The 15,201-nt window shown below is 38.8% G+C and overlaps 1 gene segment (V, D, J or C); it reads left to right on the plus strand.

Annotated features, from left to right (window-relative positions):
• The first annotated feature begins 1,939 nt into the window (after window positions 1-1,939).
• On the plus strand, window positions 1,940-13,578 carry LOC138804362 (Ig kappa chain V-V region T1-like). The segment is given in 5 exon segments: window positions 1,940-1,994; window positions 2,116-2,417; window positions 3,403-3,501; window positions 13,231-13,365; window positions 13,462-13,578. Coding segments are annotated over 5 exon segments (708 nt in total).
• The last annotated feature ends 1,623 nt before the right edge of the window (window positions 13,579-15,201 follow it).

Consider the following 15,201-nt stretch of genomic DNA (forward strand, 5'->3'; position numbering starts at 1 on the left):
CCTATACATACACTAATTATTGTAAATGAGGGAAACCATGGGACCTATATTTCCTTGGGTCTGGCTTACTCCACCTTAGGTCTCTGGGACTGACTGTCTTTTTTTTTGCCAGTCCTGTACTTGAACTCAGGGCCTGGATGCTATCCATGGCCCTCTCTGTGCTCAAGGTTAGTGATCTACCACTTGAGTCACAGCATCACTTCTGGCTTTTTCTGTGTATGTGGTACTGAGGAATTGGACTGAGGGCTTCATGCATACTAGGCAAGCACTCTACCACTAAGCCACATTCCCAGCCCAGGACTGACTGTCTTATTTCACAATTGGTCGGGTGATTCTTTCTCCATCCTCATATCCACTCTTCTTCCACCTGCAACTGAGAGTTATTCCTCTAATTGTTCTTATCTCAAACCCATGTCAGAGTAATGATAATCTAGAGAACTTGTCTGTACTAACTAGGACTGCATGTTTGCCAAAAGCCAGGTCTAGCATCAAAGATCTACTCATTATGTGGAGGGGGGAGAAGAAAACATGAATTTATTTTGATACTCTGCTTTGGCTCCAAAAGTGTGTGAAATAGTTCAGTGAGCAGGGATGCTATAGGAACCTGTCATGTAGGGCCTGGTACAGATGGACTCTGACTTTGACAATGGCTGGTCTGTGAGCTATTGGCCTTTGGTGAGCAGTGTTATCTTTGTCCTTCTACAGCAACTGCTTGGACTCACAATAAGATTGTGGATTCATTGTCAAGTAAATATCCTGTCCATGTCTTTCCAGTTGTGACATCCAGCACTAGGTGCACAGCTTCCTCACATGCTGGACTCCAGGTGGTAGCCTTCCTCATCGTACTCTGGATTTATCACCTGTGGCATTTTCCCTTGTCTTCTCTGGGCTTTGCAGCTCCGGTGTCCCACTTCATACTTCATTATGCTACATTTCAGAGCTTGTTTATATCATAAACTATGAGTTCAATCACTGAAAACTTCTTTAATTACAAATTCCATTAAATGGGAGGTACTGTAGGAATTTACAGTTTTAAGAAGCAGAGTAAATTGAAGTTTAGTTCAGCTTTGTTTACAGAATAGCTCAGGTTCTGAGGAGGAATAACTTGGATTAAGAACAATATGGCATGAATGTCATCAAGACTTTAGAAGACTTGCAGCTCAGAAATGTACAATGATAATAAGGCTATGCCTGTAGCCAGGTCCTTTCAGTATGCAGAGAGCCAATGTCTGATGTTAAGTCTACTGGATGATGGTGGTGGAAAAGTGCATTCAGAAACAGAGGACAGCAAAGTGCATTCAGAAACACAGGACAGCAACCTGGAGTTGATAGCAAAACCCAATGGCTAGCCTGTACATTGTACACCATAGCACAATACTACACATACTTTAATTTCATACTTTTCATTGTCTTTCATTAAGTCTTAATTGATACTTGTCTATCATCTATTTATTTAACTATCAATCTCTCTATCAACCTACATACCCATGTAGGCTGAGTAATTGAATCAGTGTGTCTATGATTAACAAACAGGTTCAAGGAAACCAAAGACTTAGAAAATCTGATCTAAATCATTAATTCTAAATTTTGGAGCCATTTTTGCTTGAAAAATTGACTTAGATAAAATGCTATGATGAAAAGCGTGTCATGACCCATGTATTAAAGTTCACTGTATTTAACCAGAGAGGCATTCTGTCCGCTGAACCCCAGAGAGAAACACATTCTCTTCAGGCACAACAGTGCTACCCTGGTATAGTTTTTTGTATCTGGGACATCATGTCTGGGCTGAGATACTGATATCTGGCATGTTGGTGCAGCTGCGCTGCACCCTTCCAACCCCTACTGATTTGCATGTGCCCAGAGCACAGCCCACTGCCCTGAGCAGTTCTTGAAAGCTGCTCACATCCTGGACAGGAGTCAGTGCTAGTCAGCACACAGCATGGATATGAAGGTCCCTGCTCAGTTCCTGGGGCTCCTGCTGCTCTGGATTACAGGTAAGGAAAGACTATACTGAGGATCTCCTCAGTCTGCTGTTGCCAATGATGCTTGGCTGTTTATGAAGCTTTCTTATAACATGCTTGATTCTATGTATACTTATTACTTTTCTAATGGCAGGTACCAGATGTGACATCCAGATGACCCAGTCTCCATCTACTTTGTCTGCATCTCCTGGAGACAGAGTCACCATCACTTGCCGGGCCAGTCAGGGCATTAACAATTGGTTAAGCTGGTACCAGCAGAAACCAGGGGGAGCTCCAAAGCTCCTGATCTATGATGCAAAGTATTTACAATCCGGGATCCCCTCCAGATTTAGTGGCAGTGGATCTGGGACAGAGTACACTCTCACCATCAGTAGCTTGCAGCCTGAAGACATTGCCACTTATTACTGTCAACAGAATTATAATAACCCACCCACAGTGATACAAGCCATAACATAAACCTCCAGGAAGCAGAAGTGTGAGCCTGGGCTGTCCCAGCTGCTTTCCTCATGCTTGCTCTTGCAAGAGCTGTCCTAGAATCATAGGACAGGAATCTTGCCCAGGATATCCTGGACCAGCGAGCTACTATGTCTCAGTCTTTGGAGTAAGTATAATTATAGATGCATGATACTGGCACTGGGCTGAATGTTGAAATATTAAAATGACATTCCAGACTATAAACGTGGAAATACTCTGCCTTTATTCAAGTTTCTTTTAATCTTGAATAGATATTCACAATAGTTTTATTTTGAGATTTTTAAATACTTTGTGCATACATTTCATCAGCAAGTAAAGACAGTTTGCCACTTCCTTTTTCTGCTTCGGGTCTTTTGTGCTTTTTTTCCAATTAGTTTTAGCTTTTCTTATTGCATTTGGAAAATCTCAGTACAATATTATGTACAGAAGGTAATACTGAACATTTCATACTTTAATAAAACTTGAGTGTTAAAATGCTAAATAACTATATTAATGAGTACAAAGTTTGTTGCAGGGTTTTCCTATTTATTAAAACAGGTATTTTCCATTATTCCTGGCCTGCTGATATGTCATGGATAGCTGTTGACTCTATTAGAAATATTTTTTCACTTAAATGGAGACAGCCTATACTTTTTCTCTTTAACTCAATCAGAACGATGAACACAGAGATCAGTTATCTAATTTTAAAAGTGATTTCTGCTTGTGGAATATATGCGACTTGATCAACATAAATTGCCTGAGAAAAATGAGGAAAATGAGAGAGAGAGAGAAAGAGAGAGAGAGAGAGAGAGAGAGAGAGAGAGAGAGAGAGAGAGAGAGAGAGAGAGAGAGAGAGAGAGAGAGAGAGGAGAGAGAAGCAAAGTAGGAGATGGAGATGAATGGAAGGAGAGAAAGGGAGGGGTGAAAGGCGGATAAATTTAGTTTATTTCTATTTTCTAAATCCTAGTTCCACTCAACAATCAAGCTGAAATTATCAAGAGAAACACCGAATACAAACAACACTGTTGGCACTGGGTATCCAGCCATTCTGTGCTCTCCCCTTAAGGTACACTGAAGGTGAGATGTTTCTTGAGCTTAGTCCCTCTGTCCTCCAGACCAGTTCCCACCAAGAATCACAGCAGTGTTCCTAGCTCACTGTTTTAATCTCAAGAATCTAGGAATCTTTGACAGTCACTGAAGTCTTTTATTTATAAAATGAAAAATGAAGAAAACTCAAGATAAAGCAGATCTTCAATAATTCAGAAGCTCTCTCTTTCTCAGATTGACAAGTGAACATATGCATGCAGCTTATGCATCATATTTATGTATATATAACTAATGTATAAGGTACAGTACATAATTAAATATGAATTATATAAAATATATCATGTGTTATTTTTATATGCTATGTATTATTAGATATTAGTCTACGATTTTTCTGATTTTCCCTATTTTATTGTTTTCAGGATTTTGTACAGGTGATACATAGAGGGATTACAGTTACAAAAGTAAGGTAATGAGTAGGTTTCTTTTTGAATAGTGTTGCCCTGTCCCTCATTATCTCCAGTGTCTACCCTGCCAACTACTCCCCCAACCCAAGGTGTAAAGTTCATTTCCAATATATTGTCTAACAAGCATTATTGTCACATTGTTTTGTTATTATATGTTATGTCATTTATGTATCTTCTTAAGACTTACCAAATTTTTTAACCAATGTATAGGAAACTCTTCCATTTTACAAAATATTTTCCTATGGATTATAACTTTACCTGGAAATATATCCAACTAATCATAAGGAATAACTTGGGGGAAAAAACTCACTCTGAAAGAGTTTCTATGGTGGGTATTGAAGTTTCCACTACTAAGTATTATGAGTTAAGTATTAGGGAAAAGGTATACACAAAGGTGAATTAAGAGCAAGTAAAAATGACAAACAGAGCATCTCTCTTTTATAGGCAATGTTCTAACTGTGGATGTAGGAGGAAATAGATTGAGGAGGTGGAGATGTGGTGAGATGAAAGACTTCAGGGGTTTGTTGCCATTGAAGAAAATACTTAGGATTATGAGATATATGATCTTGTGAGTGAAAATAGCCAAGGGAAAAATTGGTCCATGGATGGAAGAAGGTAAAATCCCAGAGAAAGATACAGCAAAGTGTTCAACACTACTGTAACAGTTACACAAACTGAGGCTGCTGAAGCAGATAATTAAGGAACTTAGCAGCTGCCACACTCCATAAAGCATGGAAGGGCGGGGCCACCAGGGCACATTGTTTGACCTCAGGCTCACAGGATAGCAGCTGTATTGTGTCTATGGATGTGCACTTTACCCTGAGTCTACAAAGACATACATGGAATAGAGTGGCACAGATGAAAATGCTTTCTTGAGACGCATGTTGCAGATGGAAAAGGAGAGTTTAATTTTTATTGAGGAACTAGAAGACAGACAAGGATGACATTCAGAGCCAGAGAAATTAAGCCAAAGTAAAGAGTGGATCACACTGTCCTTCAAGACATACATAGTTGAAGACCAGCCATCCAATGAGCACAACTTGAAGGAGCAGGAAAAACCCAAGGTGGATTCTACGTAGACCTGATTTTCAGACTGCTAAGTAGCAAAGATCCTCAGATCACTGTGATTTTTGCTCATAATATTTGCTGCATGATAGGCAACTGTTTGGTTGGTTACATAGTTTTAGTGTCTCTGTTTCTTAGTGCTCTCTGTGGTAAATTTTTGATAAGATTTTCACCTTGGGTCCTGGAATTTTTCTCAGAGTTTTCTAATGTTAGATTCAAGAAAAATTCACTGACAATAACTTTGGGTGAGACATATGTAAGTGTATGTTTTTAACATTGCACATGTCAAGTACACGTCATGACCACTACCATGAGATGACAAGAAAACAAATAAGAAGAATATGAGAAGTCCAGGCCTGGTGATGCATGCCGTGTACTTTCAGATATAAAGGACAAAGAGGTAGAAAGATCTCAGTCCAGGGCAGTGCAAGGATTTTTTAAACATTCCAGATAATATCAGAACAATGAATTAAAGCAAAAGCAGTTGGGAGGGTGGCTTAGTGGATAGAGTGCTGGCCTAGCAATCTGAAGTCCCTGAGTTCTAACTGTAGTACACTCAAAAAGAACTGTAAGATAAAGAGAATAAAAACTGTAATGATACACAAGAAAGATTCTATGTAAGTACCATCTGGATAATTTACAGTAAAATGTTGATATATCAATTTGAAATATCAAATCATTGGATGCAAAGTTATCCAAACTATGGACTAAGCATGTGTCTCCCTGTTTTGCAGTCTAACAGAATCAAAGGTACATCTCCCATGCTGGACACAGATCATTCTGAAACCAGATTTTTAACATTTTAAAAGGCAGACCCCCATATTATGTCTGGCTCCTCACTCCCAAAGGCCAAATACAGACATAGTGAAGGGCAGAAAAAGGAGGTTTATCATGGTAGCCATGGGAAAGGAGCATTTTAATATTTATCCAACATCTTTGGATAAATCTTGTGACTCTTATTTCCGTGATTGATAAGCAAAAACCCAGATGTGGAGATGTGGCTCAAGTGGTAGAAAACCAACTTTGAGAGAAAAATCCAAAGAAGAGTCAGCAGGAGGCCTTGAGTTCAAGACCCTGTCCTAGAACTGAAATAAAAAAAAAGTATTGAATTTACATGAATTAGAAGAAAATGACTACATGATTTGTATTGAAGATATTATATGCTTAGTAGTAAATGATAAACGATGTAGTAAATGATAAAACAATGTATTTGGTTCTATTGGTGTTTGAACTTGGGGTTTCCTGCTTATTAGGCTCTAGAAATTAAGTCATTTCACCATCAGTTTTTACTTTAGTTATTTTTCAGATAAGATCTTGTGATTTTACCTGGCTTGGTCTTCTATTACAGTCCTTCTAATTTCACCTCCTGCATAGCTTCAGAAACATATACCACATGCTACAACTTGTTTTTGTGGTTGAGTCTCACTGCTTTCCAGGACAGCTATGAAGCATAATCTTAAAAATCTATGCATCCATTTAAGGATTCAGGTGGACCTGTTGCAACAATGAGAAGTACAAATTGTCATTTCAAAAAGGAGCTTTACAATGTCAGTGGGGGGGAGGGTGGGGGCGGGAAGGATTGGGTGGGGGGGAGGGGAGAGGCTGGGAAGGGAGGTGAAGGGCAAACAAAGGAGGAGGCTACAATACTTGGTAAGAAATGTATGCATTATCTTGCCCATGTAATTGTAACCCCTCTGTACAGTATGTTCACAAATAAAATTAAATTAAAAAAAAATCTATGCGTACAGGGGCTGGGAAGGTGGCTCAGTGGTAGAGCGCTTGCCTTGCATGCTTGACGCCCTGGGTTCGATTCCTCAGCACCACATAAGCAAAAAGAAAAAAGCTGGAAGTGGCGCTGTGGCTCAAGTGGTAGAGCGCTAGCCTTGAGCTGAAGAGCTGAGTGACAGCACCCAGGCCCAGAGTTCAGGCCCCATGACCGGACCCCAAAAATAATTAAAAAAAAATCTATGCCTCCAGTTTAGTTGGGATTGCAGGCATGAATTACCATGTCCATCCCTTCAATGAAAATGCTTTTAAGAACCTGTTACTAAGGTAGGCCCTGGTGGCTCACGCTTATAATCCTAGCTACTCAAGAGGCCAATATACTACTTGTTAAAGCTCTTTATCATATCACCTGATCTGGAAGAAATAGTTTAATATTAATGTTTGTAGAGCTTGTAAACTTCATAGATTAAAATGATGATGATAATCATTATGAAGGATAAAATGTATTTATAACTTTAGATAAGTATAACTATGCCACAGTCCTGTGAAATTTATGTAAGTTACTTAATCTCAATAAAGAAATCGTTTTGAAATTTATAAGATGATTTTTTTTTGTTGCTTTGTGTGTCCCTCCTCCACGGTATAACCCCTGCTTTCAGTGTATTGGATGTTGGTATAATTTGTGGAGAGGAAGGGAAAAAACAAATCGTTAAAATAGGGACACAGGTGGACCCATTGCAACAATGAGATGTACAGACGTTATGTTGAAAAGCGAACTTTACAACTTTGGCCCAGTTTGTGGGGCAGGGGAGATGGAGGGATGGTAAGGGGAAACAAAGAAGGAAGCAACAATGCTTGGTAAGAAATGTACTCATCTTGCCCATGTAATTGTAACTTCTCTGTACGGTGTTTTCACAAAAAAAAAAAAAAGCTAAAAAAAAAACTTTTTGAGGAAAAAAGCTCTTTATAAATACTGGCTCGAAAGATCTTAAGACTTTAGTTTCTGTGAAATTGAATAGTTCATTGACTCATGACACATACACAAAAGAAAAGTATCAGGTCCTAGGACAAGTTCCTGTATCCACCAGTGGCAAGGCTGAATAGCAGTGGGAATATGTTTCACATGGTATTAACACCTAGAGCATTTCAGTAAGGCTTTACAAACATTCCTTGAAATGATTCCATATTAGCTAAAAGTAAAACAGGTTAGATTTCATATACAGAGTTAAAAAGTACTTGTTTATGGATTGATTGCTGTTAACAGTCCAGAAATTTTAGTTATTACTAATATTCTTAAATTATGTATTGGTTGCTAATCAGGTTTTAATATTTCAACAAGCTTTCAGGAAGGTTTTGTCAAACTTATAGCCTTTGGACTTGTAGCTTTTTTTAATGAAAATACCATACAGAGGGGTTACAATTACATGGGAAAGATGAGTACATTTCTTATCAAGCGTTGTTGCCTCCTCCTTTGTTTCCCCTTCCCATCCCTACCCATACTCCCCCCTACCCTCTACTCGACCCTCCCCACACAAAGTTGTAAAGTTCTTTTTTTGATATAAAGACTTGTACATCTCATTGTTGAAACGGGTCCACCTGTATCCCTATTTAAACGATTTGTTTTTTCCCTTCCCTCCACAAATTATACCAACATCAAATACAGTGAAAGCAGGGGTTATACCGTGGGGAAGGGACATACAAAGCAACATAGAAATCATCTTATAAATATGTTGGAAACAATTGCATGATAGAAAAAAAATTTGAATACTTATCTTGGGGTTCATTTCCCTAACATCAACTTATCTGACCTATTCTACTTAACTCAGAAATTTACTAGTTATTACAAATAAGGGAAACCATGGGACCTTTGGTTCTTTGGACCTGGATTACTTACTTAATATAATTTTTTCCAAGTCTTTCCATTCCCTAACAAATGGGGCAATGTCATTCTTTCTGATGGAGGCATACAATTCAGTTGTGTATATATACCACATTTTCTTGATCCATTCATCTACTGAGGGGCATCTGTGTTGGTTCCATATCTTAGCTATGGTAAATAATGCTGCAATAAACAAAGTTGTGCTGGTAGCTTTAGTATGGTGTTGTTTGTGATCATTTAGGTATGGACTTGTAGCTTTTAATTGATTAACTTCCTTTGTCTTTCCCTTCTTCTTCCTCTGTCTTTTAAAATTTAGGACAATTTTACTTTTATTATAGCTCATAAATAATGACTAAACAGAAAGTATAACAAAAGAAAGACTAACGGAATCTCTAGGGCTTTAAGTCCAGTTACACTGAAGTCTCTCCAGTGAGACCTAGGGAGGATTGGCACCGAGGATTTTGAGGCCTTTGAATGCTAGACATGGTGGTAGAATTCGAACTCAGAGGCTACTACCACCTAATGGAACACTATATCTCACTATCTCATTTACATAGATTATTCCTGAAAAACACCCCAGGATGCTATGTCATGGTAAAGAATAACAGCCATGGAAGGTGATTCTAAATTTATATCCTTCTAGTTTATAGTGTATCCTTCTAATGCTGAAACTACAGAGAAAATAAGTCTCCAGGGTGCCTCTACCCATTTGGTCATAGAATGGACCCATAACTAGCTTATGTCAAGGACAAGCAGACAAGGTCAAAAGCTATGTACATATGATCAGATAAGATGATGGTAAGCGAAATGAACCCCAAGATAGGGACTCAAGTGTTTTTTTTTCTTTCTTGCTATTGTTTCTAACGTTTTTATAATGTACTATGTGATGTTTTTTGTTTCTTTGTATGTGCCTCCCCCATGGTATAATCCCTGTTTTCACTGTATTTGATGTTGGTGCCCTGCATCTTGTATATACACTTCTCTAGTTTGGGGAGGGGAAGGGATAAAACAAAATACTTAAATAGGGATACAGGTTGACCTATTGTAACAATGAGATGTGCAAGACATTACTTTGAAAACGAACTTTAAAACTTCTAAAGGGATGGTGAGGAGGTGTAGTTGTGGAGATGGGAGGGAAGGGATGGTAGGGAAAAAACAAAGGAGGCAACAATGCTTGATTGAAAATGTACTCATTACCTTGCTCATATAACTGTAACTCCTCTCTACAATATCTTTACAATAATAAAACATACAAAAAAAGAATTGACCCATATAGATTAATGTGTTAGTTATTATGGGAAGATTATGTGTAAAACTTACAAAGGAAGAGACAGAACTAAGCCAAAAATATTTGAAAAAATAACTCTTAAATAAAATATACATTTGTACATACAAGAGTTCTACTGAAACAGAATCAGAAAACAGATAAAATGATGGTATGCCTTTTTACACATGGAAACTTCAATATAGCCATGGAGTAAATTTTTAACAAGTTTTTTATTGTGAAAATTCTGTACAAAGGCTTTACAATCACATGAGCAACGTAATGAGTACATTTCTTATCAAGCATTGTTGCCTCCTCCTTTGTTTTCCCCTACCATACCTTCCCTCCCACCTCCTCAACTACACTTGCCCCACACCTCTCACCCTAACCCCAGCTAAATTGTTAAGTTCGTTTTTCAACATAGTGACTTGTACATCTCATTGTTGCAATGGGTCAACCTGTATCCATATTTAAACATTTTGTTTTTTCCTTTCCACTCCCCAAATTATACCAATATCAAATACAGTGAAAACAGGGGTTATACGGTGGGGGAGGGACATACAAAGCAACAAAAAATCACATGGTACCTTGTAAATCCATTAGAAACAATAGCAAGAAAGAAATGTGCCCCCATCGCAGGACCCCCACCAAAAAGACCACAGTCATAAGTCCCGAAATGCAAAAGCAAGGCTTTATTCAGATGGGCTGCAGCTCAGGCTTTGTCCTTCACACCTACACAGCAGAGATTAGGAGGAAGCCCTGAGCTGAAATTTTACAAGGCTTATGAAGGCAAAAATCACAAGGTTATAGCAACCAGATGCAGGACATTCCAGGGTGATAAGGGCCATCTGGACATTTCAGAGCAGTTAAAGTTTAGCAGAGAGTTTTCTGGCTAGTTGGATTCAGATAAGCTGTTCTGCTAGCTGGGATAATTGCTGGTCTGGGTTTTCTCACAGGGTCTGTTTATCTTGGGCCAGCTTAGTAATCTCATGGAGTTTGTGGGGGTCTAAGGTCAGCTATAGTACAAAGTGGGGCCTGACTTCAGAGCAGTTTCAGAACAAACAAGTCAGCTCCTGGAACTCAGGTGGGCCCTGAGTTAATATGAACAGCAGAATGGCCACTGCTTCGAAACGAAGCCACTTTTAACTCTTCAGAAAAAACCACTTGTGTTCTTATCTTTGGCTTCATTTCACTTAACTGCATCTTATCTGGTAATGTGTATATAGCTTTTGACCTTTCCTTGATCACAGTTAATGTCATTTGCTCACAGGAGAGGGCCCACCCTCCTGGTGTCTGTTTCTGTCTCACCTGACAGTTTGTCTCTCACCACTGCACCCACCAGGATATTTGCATATTGCTCCCTAGGGAGGAGCTTCTCTGCAATTCCAGCATAAAAGCTCAGCTCTAAGTTGCCTGGACTGACCAGGACTCCTTACTCTCAAAATGAGGTGCCCTGCTCAGCTCCTGGGGCTACTCTTGCTCTGGATCCCAGGTAAGAACACACTAGAGCTGAGGAAAGGGATGGGGAGGGGCCGAACTCTGTTGCCATTGCTCTCCAAGTTTGTTGTATCCACATGTGAGATGTGCAGGTTTGTCCTCCTGGATGGAAATGTGACATATGTATCTGTGAGACTGAGGAAGATTCCCGAAGCAGCAAGGACCTGTGCTGTGGTTACAACTAGATAGTAGGATGGTGCTGGCAAATTATAGAGGTCCCTTACAGGCATGATTTAGAAGCATCAAATTCTCTGTGTGTGTGTGTGTGTGTGTGTGTGTGTGTGTGTGTGTGTGTGCTCATTGTGTATTTTATGAACATTTTGATGCATAAAACAAAAAGTTAAAAATATAGCATGAAATAAAAAAGATGCTTATGAAAATATCCTATGATGCTTATAATTAACTATGTTCACTTCTCTCATTATTTTAGGGTCAAGAGGGGATGCTATAATGATTCAGAATCCAGGTTCTCTCACCCTCACCTTGGGAGAGCCAGCCTTCATCTCTTGCAGTTCTAGTCAGTCTTCTACATAGCAATGTAAACACCTATCTGGCTTGGTTCTTGTAGAAGCCAGGCCAGTCTCTACAACTCTTGATCAATAGGATCTCCAACCAATATCCTGGGGTCTCAGACAGGTTCAGTAGCAGTGGATCAGGTACAGATTTCACACTGGCAATCAGCAGGGTGGGACTGAGGATGTTGGAGTTTATTACTGCTTTCAACGTACACATGGTCCTCCCAAACTGACACACCCCTGAACTAATACCTTCCTTCTGAGTGAGACAGCTGTGCTCATGTGTTGCTGTTCTGGGGAATCAGCAGAGCAGATTGTATAAGTCTACCAAGAAATAAAATTGTAAGATGAATTGTTAAGATGAAAGTGACTGAGTCGAGAAGAAGACAATTTGATAATTATACTACGTACAATCTACAAAGACTTGTAGAACAATCATAGAAATACAAATATCAAGAGACTTCAGATAAACCATTAGGTGTTTAATGAAAAAACTCTGTTCTATAAGCTATTTATTTATATTTTAAATATATTATAAATTATAATATTTATATTGTAATTATAATTAATATTATTATAAGGTAATGTTATAACTATATTATAAATATAACCATGTAAATTATAAATATAAACATTTATATATTATATATTTTCATTATGTATTATGTTTATATTTATAGCTGTTTATAGCTATCCAGTTGTATAAGAATCAAATGTTGTGTGTGATTTAGTTTTCATTTGTAATGAAAGTTAAAATACTTCCATCAAGATGCGGTCCTGCTCTACAACTATAGAACATACTGTTATTTCTGTTCAGAAGTTGGAAATCCAGTTGTGTCTTTTCTAGCTTCTATGGTTTATTCCCAAAACATTGCCTGATCATCAAGCTCTTAGTAGTGTTTGGTTACTGTCTCTTAGCTGAATCACCCTGAAGAAGATACAGTATTGGACTCTGCACTCTGGTCTCTGGCTTTCTATATCCTGGGCTCTGGCACTAATTAAGACAGTTGATAGGAACTTCTGCCTATCTACTCTTTCTCATCACAGTCAGCAGAAACTGAAATGGTAATAGCAAAGAATAAAATTAGGGAAGGTTTATTTGCTCTTCCCTCAAGAGGGAAGGCAGAAAGCTTTGTGACACTTGTGTGTATTCGAAAACCCAATTGCAATGAGTTAGCCTTTGCCTGACTGACCCTCGCTGGCTCTAAGCCATCTTTAATCATCAAGTGGACATCACATCATCAAACGCTCTCTGCAGTACTGATGTTTTGATCTGCAGTTTGTTGTATCCCATGCCACACATTCTAGTGACAATTGTTGGGTCCAACTTGTCTGGCAGTGGATATTCTGGATACAGACAATCTTCCTCAACTTGATCAAACAAAGGGTGGACCATGATTTGATGTATATCCGGCCTCTGTTGCGGGTCTATTGTTCAGAGCTGCCAAAGGATATTACGTCCTTTGGTAGTCAGGTGAGATGGCATATTATACTTGCCCTCTACAATTTCTGCACAGAGCTGATTGGAAGTGCTCCCTTTAAATGGGAAATTTCCTCTAACCATAAACAGGCACCAGACAGCTACCTTAAAGCCATTATATTTTTGCAGGTATATTTCAGGTGCATGATACACATAGGCAACATGAATTTCTGTGAGCAACTGACCTGGGACAATCCTCGTGCTTAACCCAATGCCCGACTTTGGCATTGCCATTTCCATACAGTAGGATGCTGTCAAGTTTTAGGTCGAGGTGTGCAATCTGATTCAGATGAAAGGACTGCATAGTACTTACTATCTGCTTTAGAATCCTTCTGGCTTCATTCTATAAAAGGCAGCCAGATTCTTCGATCCACATCTGGAGATTTCCCTTGGTGGCCATCTCCATCACCAGGTAGACATATTCTTCTCCCTGGATCTCTAAGTATATCTTTGACCATGTGAGGGTGATTCAGAGCCTTAACAATTTCCACCTCATTGTCCACCAGCATGGGGTACTAAAAAAGACAGTGGAGTGTGGTGAAACCTTGTGATAGTGTTCATAGGTCCCAAATGTCTGAGACTGAGGCCTTTTTCAAGTGGAACAATATTCACAGCCCTACCTGATCAACCTCTGTAACTTTATTTGAGAAATAATGACAAGAGAACATCATTAATTCTTAAGTGTGTCTTGTATCTAGTTCTATCACCTCGGTTGTTTTGTTGTAATGAGCCTTTCTGAGGCCTAGAACTATGACATTGCACAGTGTAGGTCTTGGAAGATTCTGTAGTGTCCATCAGTGTCCAGTGTGCATTTCTCTCCCATGGTATAAAGTCTTTTACATGATGTTCTTAGATCCATCTGAGAAACCAAAGGATGAAGGTGGAAAGCTGTAAGCTCACTGAGATATCTTAATAGGAGAAATATAGGTCTGGAATGTATATGAACAAATGGAATATCTTTAAATCATGTATGGAACTTCTAACAGGCATAGTTAACCCAACATTTATCTATACTTGTAACATTTTGTAGAATACTAATCAGAATCACGTCAGAGTTGATTCTGTTCTCATCTCTGTCCAGCCATTTTACAAGGGTTCAGAGTGACACTGTTCTGATGTCTAATCTTGTCATGGCTTCACATTGTGCAAATATGTGGGTCAACAGGAAAGCAATAGTAAATGTTCACTGTGCCTCCCATGTGGTGCTGATGTTAGGGATTGGCAGTCTACTGCCATCATTACTTTCCATCTCAGAATTTGGCTAACTGGTGATGGGCCTGTAGCTCACTTGGAATGTCATTGTCAACAAAATTTCATCATAATATACTAATGGAAAAATGAGAAATTACATTACATATTTCCAGTCAACATTTGATTAATAGTGGAAAATCTTTCTTGAAAAACGCCTACCCAGATAAACCCACATAGTGAATATAATGGTGGAAAGTTCATTTACCTAAATATATATAACCATAGCTACAGATTTTTCCCCCAAATCATAAATATACTCATCATCACTGAGCACTTGGTACAAATGCAAGATAGCTGATCCTTCTTAGTCCCAGGAATGACAGCCTGCATTTTAACAAGGTAGGAAGTATCCAGGGAATGTTCTGCAATCCACCCTTCAGGAGCTTTTTACCTGAGCAAATGAAACCTTTTAGGAAAAATGTTGGAATTTGGACTTGATATTTTTCCAGCTCTGTTCTGTTCTTCCTTCTAAGGATTATTTTGATCCATATGAATTTTGGGGTTGCTTCTTCTATTTCATTGAAGTATGAGGTTGGAATATTGATAGGTATCACATTGAATTTGTAGATAGCCTTTGGC

Source organism: Dipodomys merriami, unplaced genomic scaffold (genome assembly GCF_024711535.1).
Source record: "Dipodomys merriami isolate MVZ:Mamm:240054 unplaced genomic scaffold, mDipMer1.0.p SCAF_36, whole genome shotgun sequence".
NCBI lineage: Eukaryota > Metazoa > Chordata > Mammalia > Rodentia > Heteromyidae > Dipodomys > Dipodomys merriami.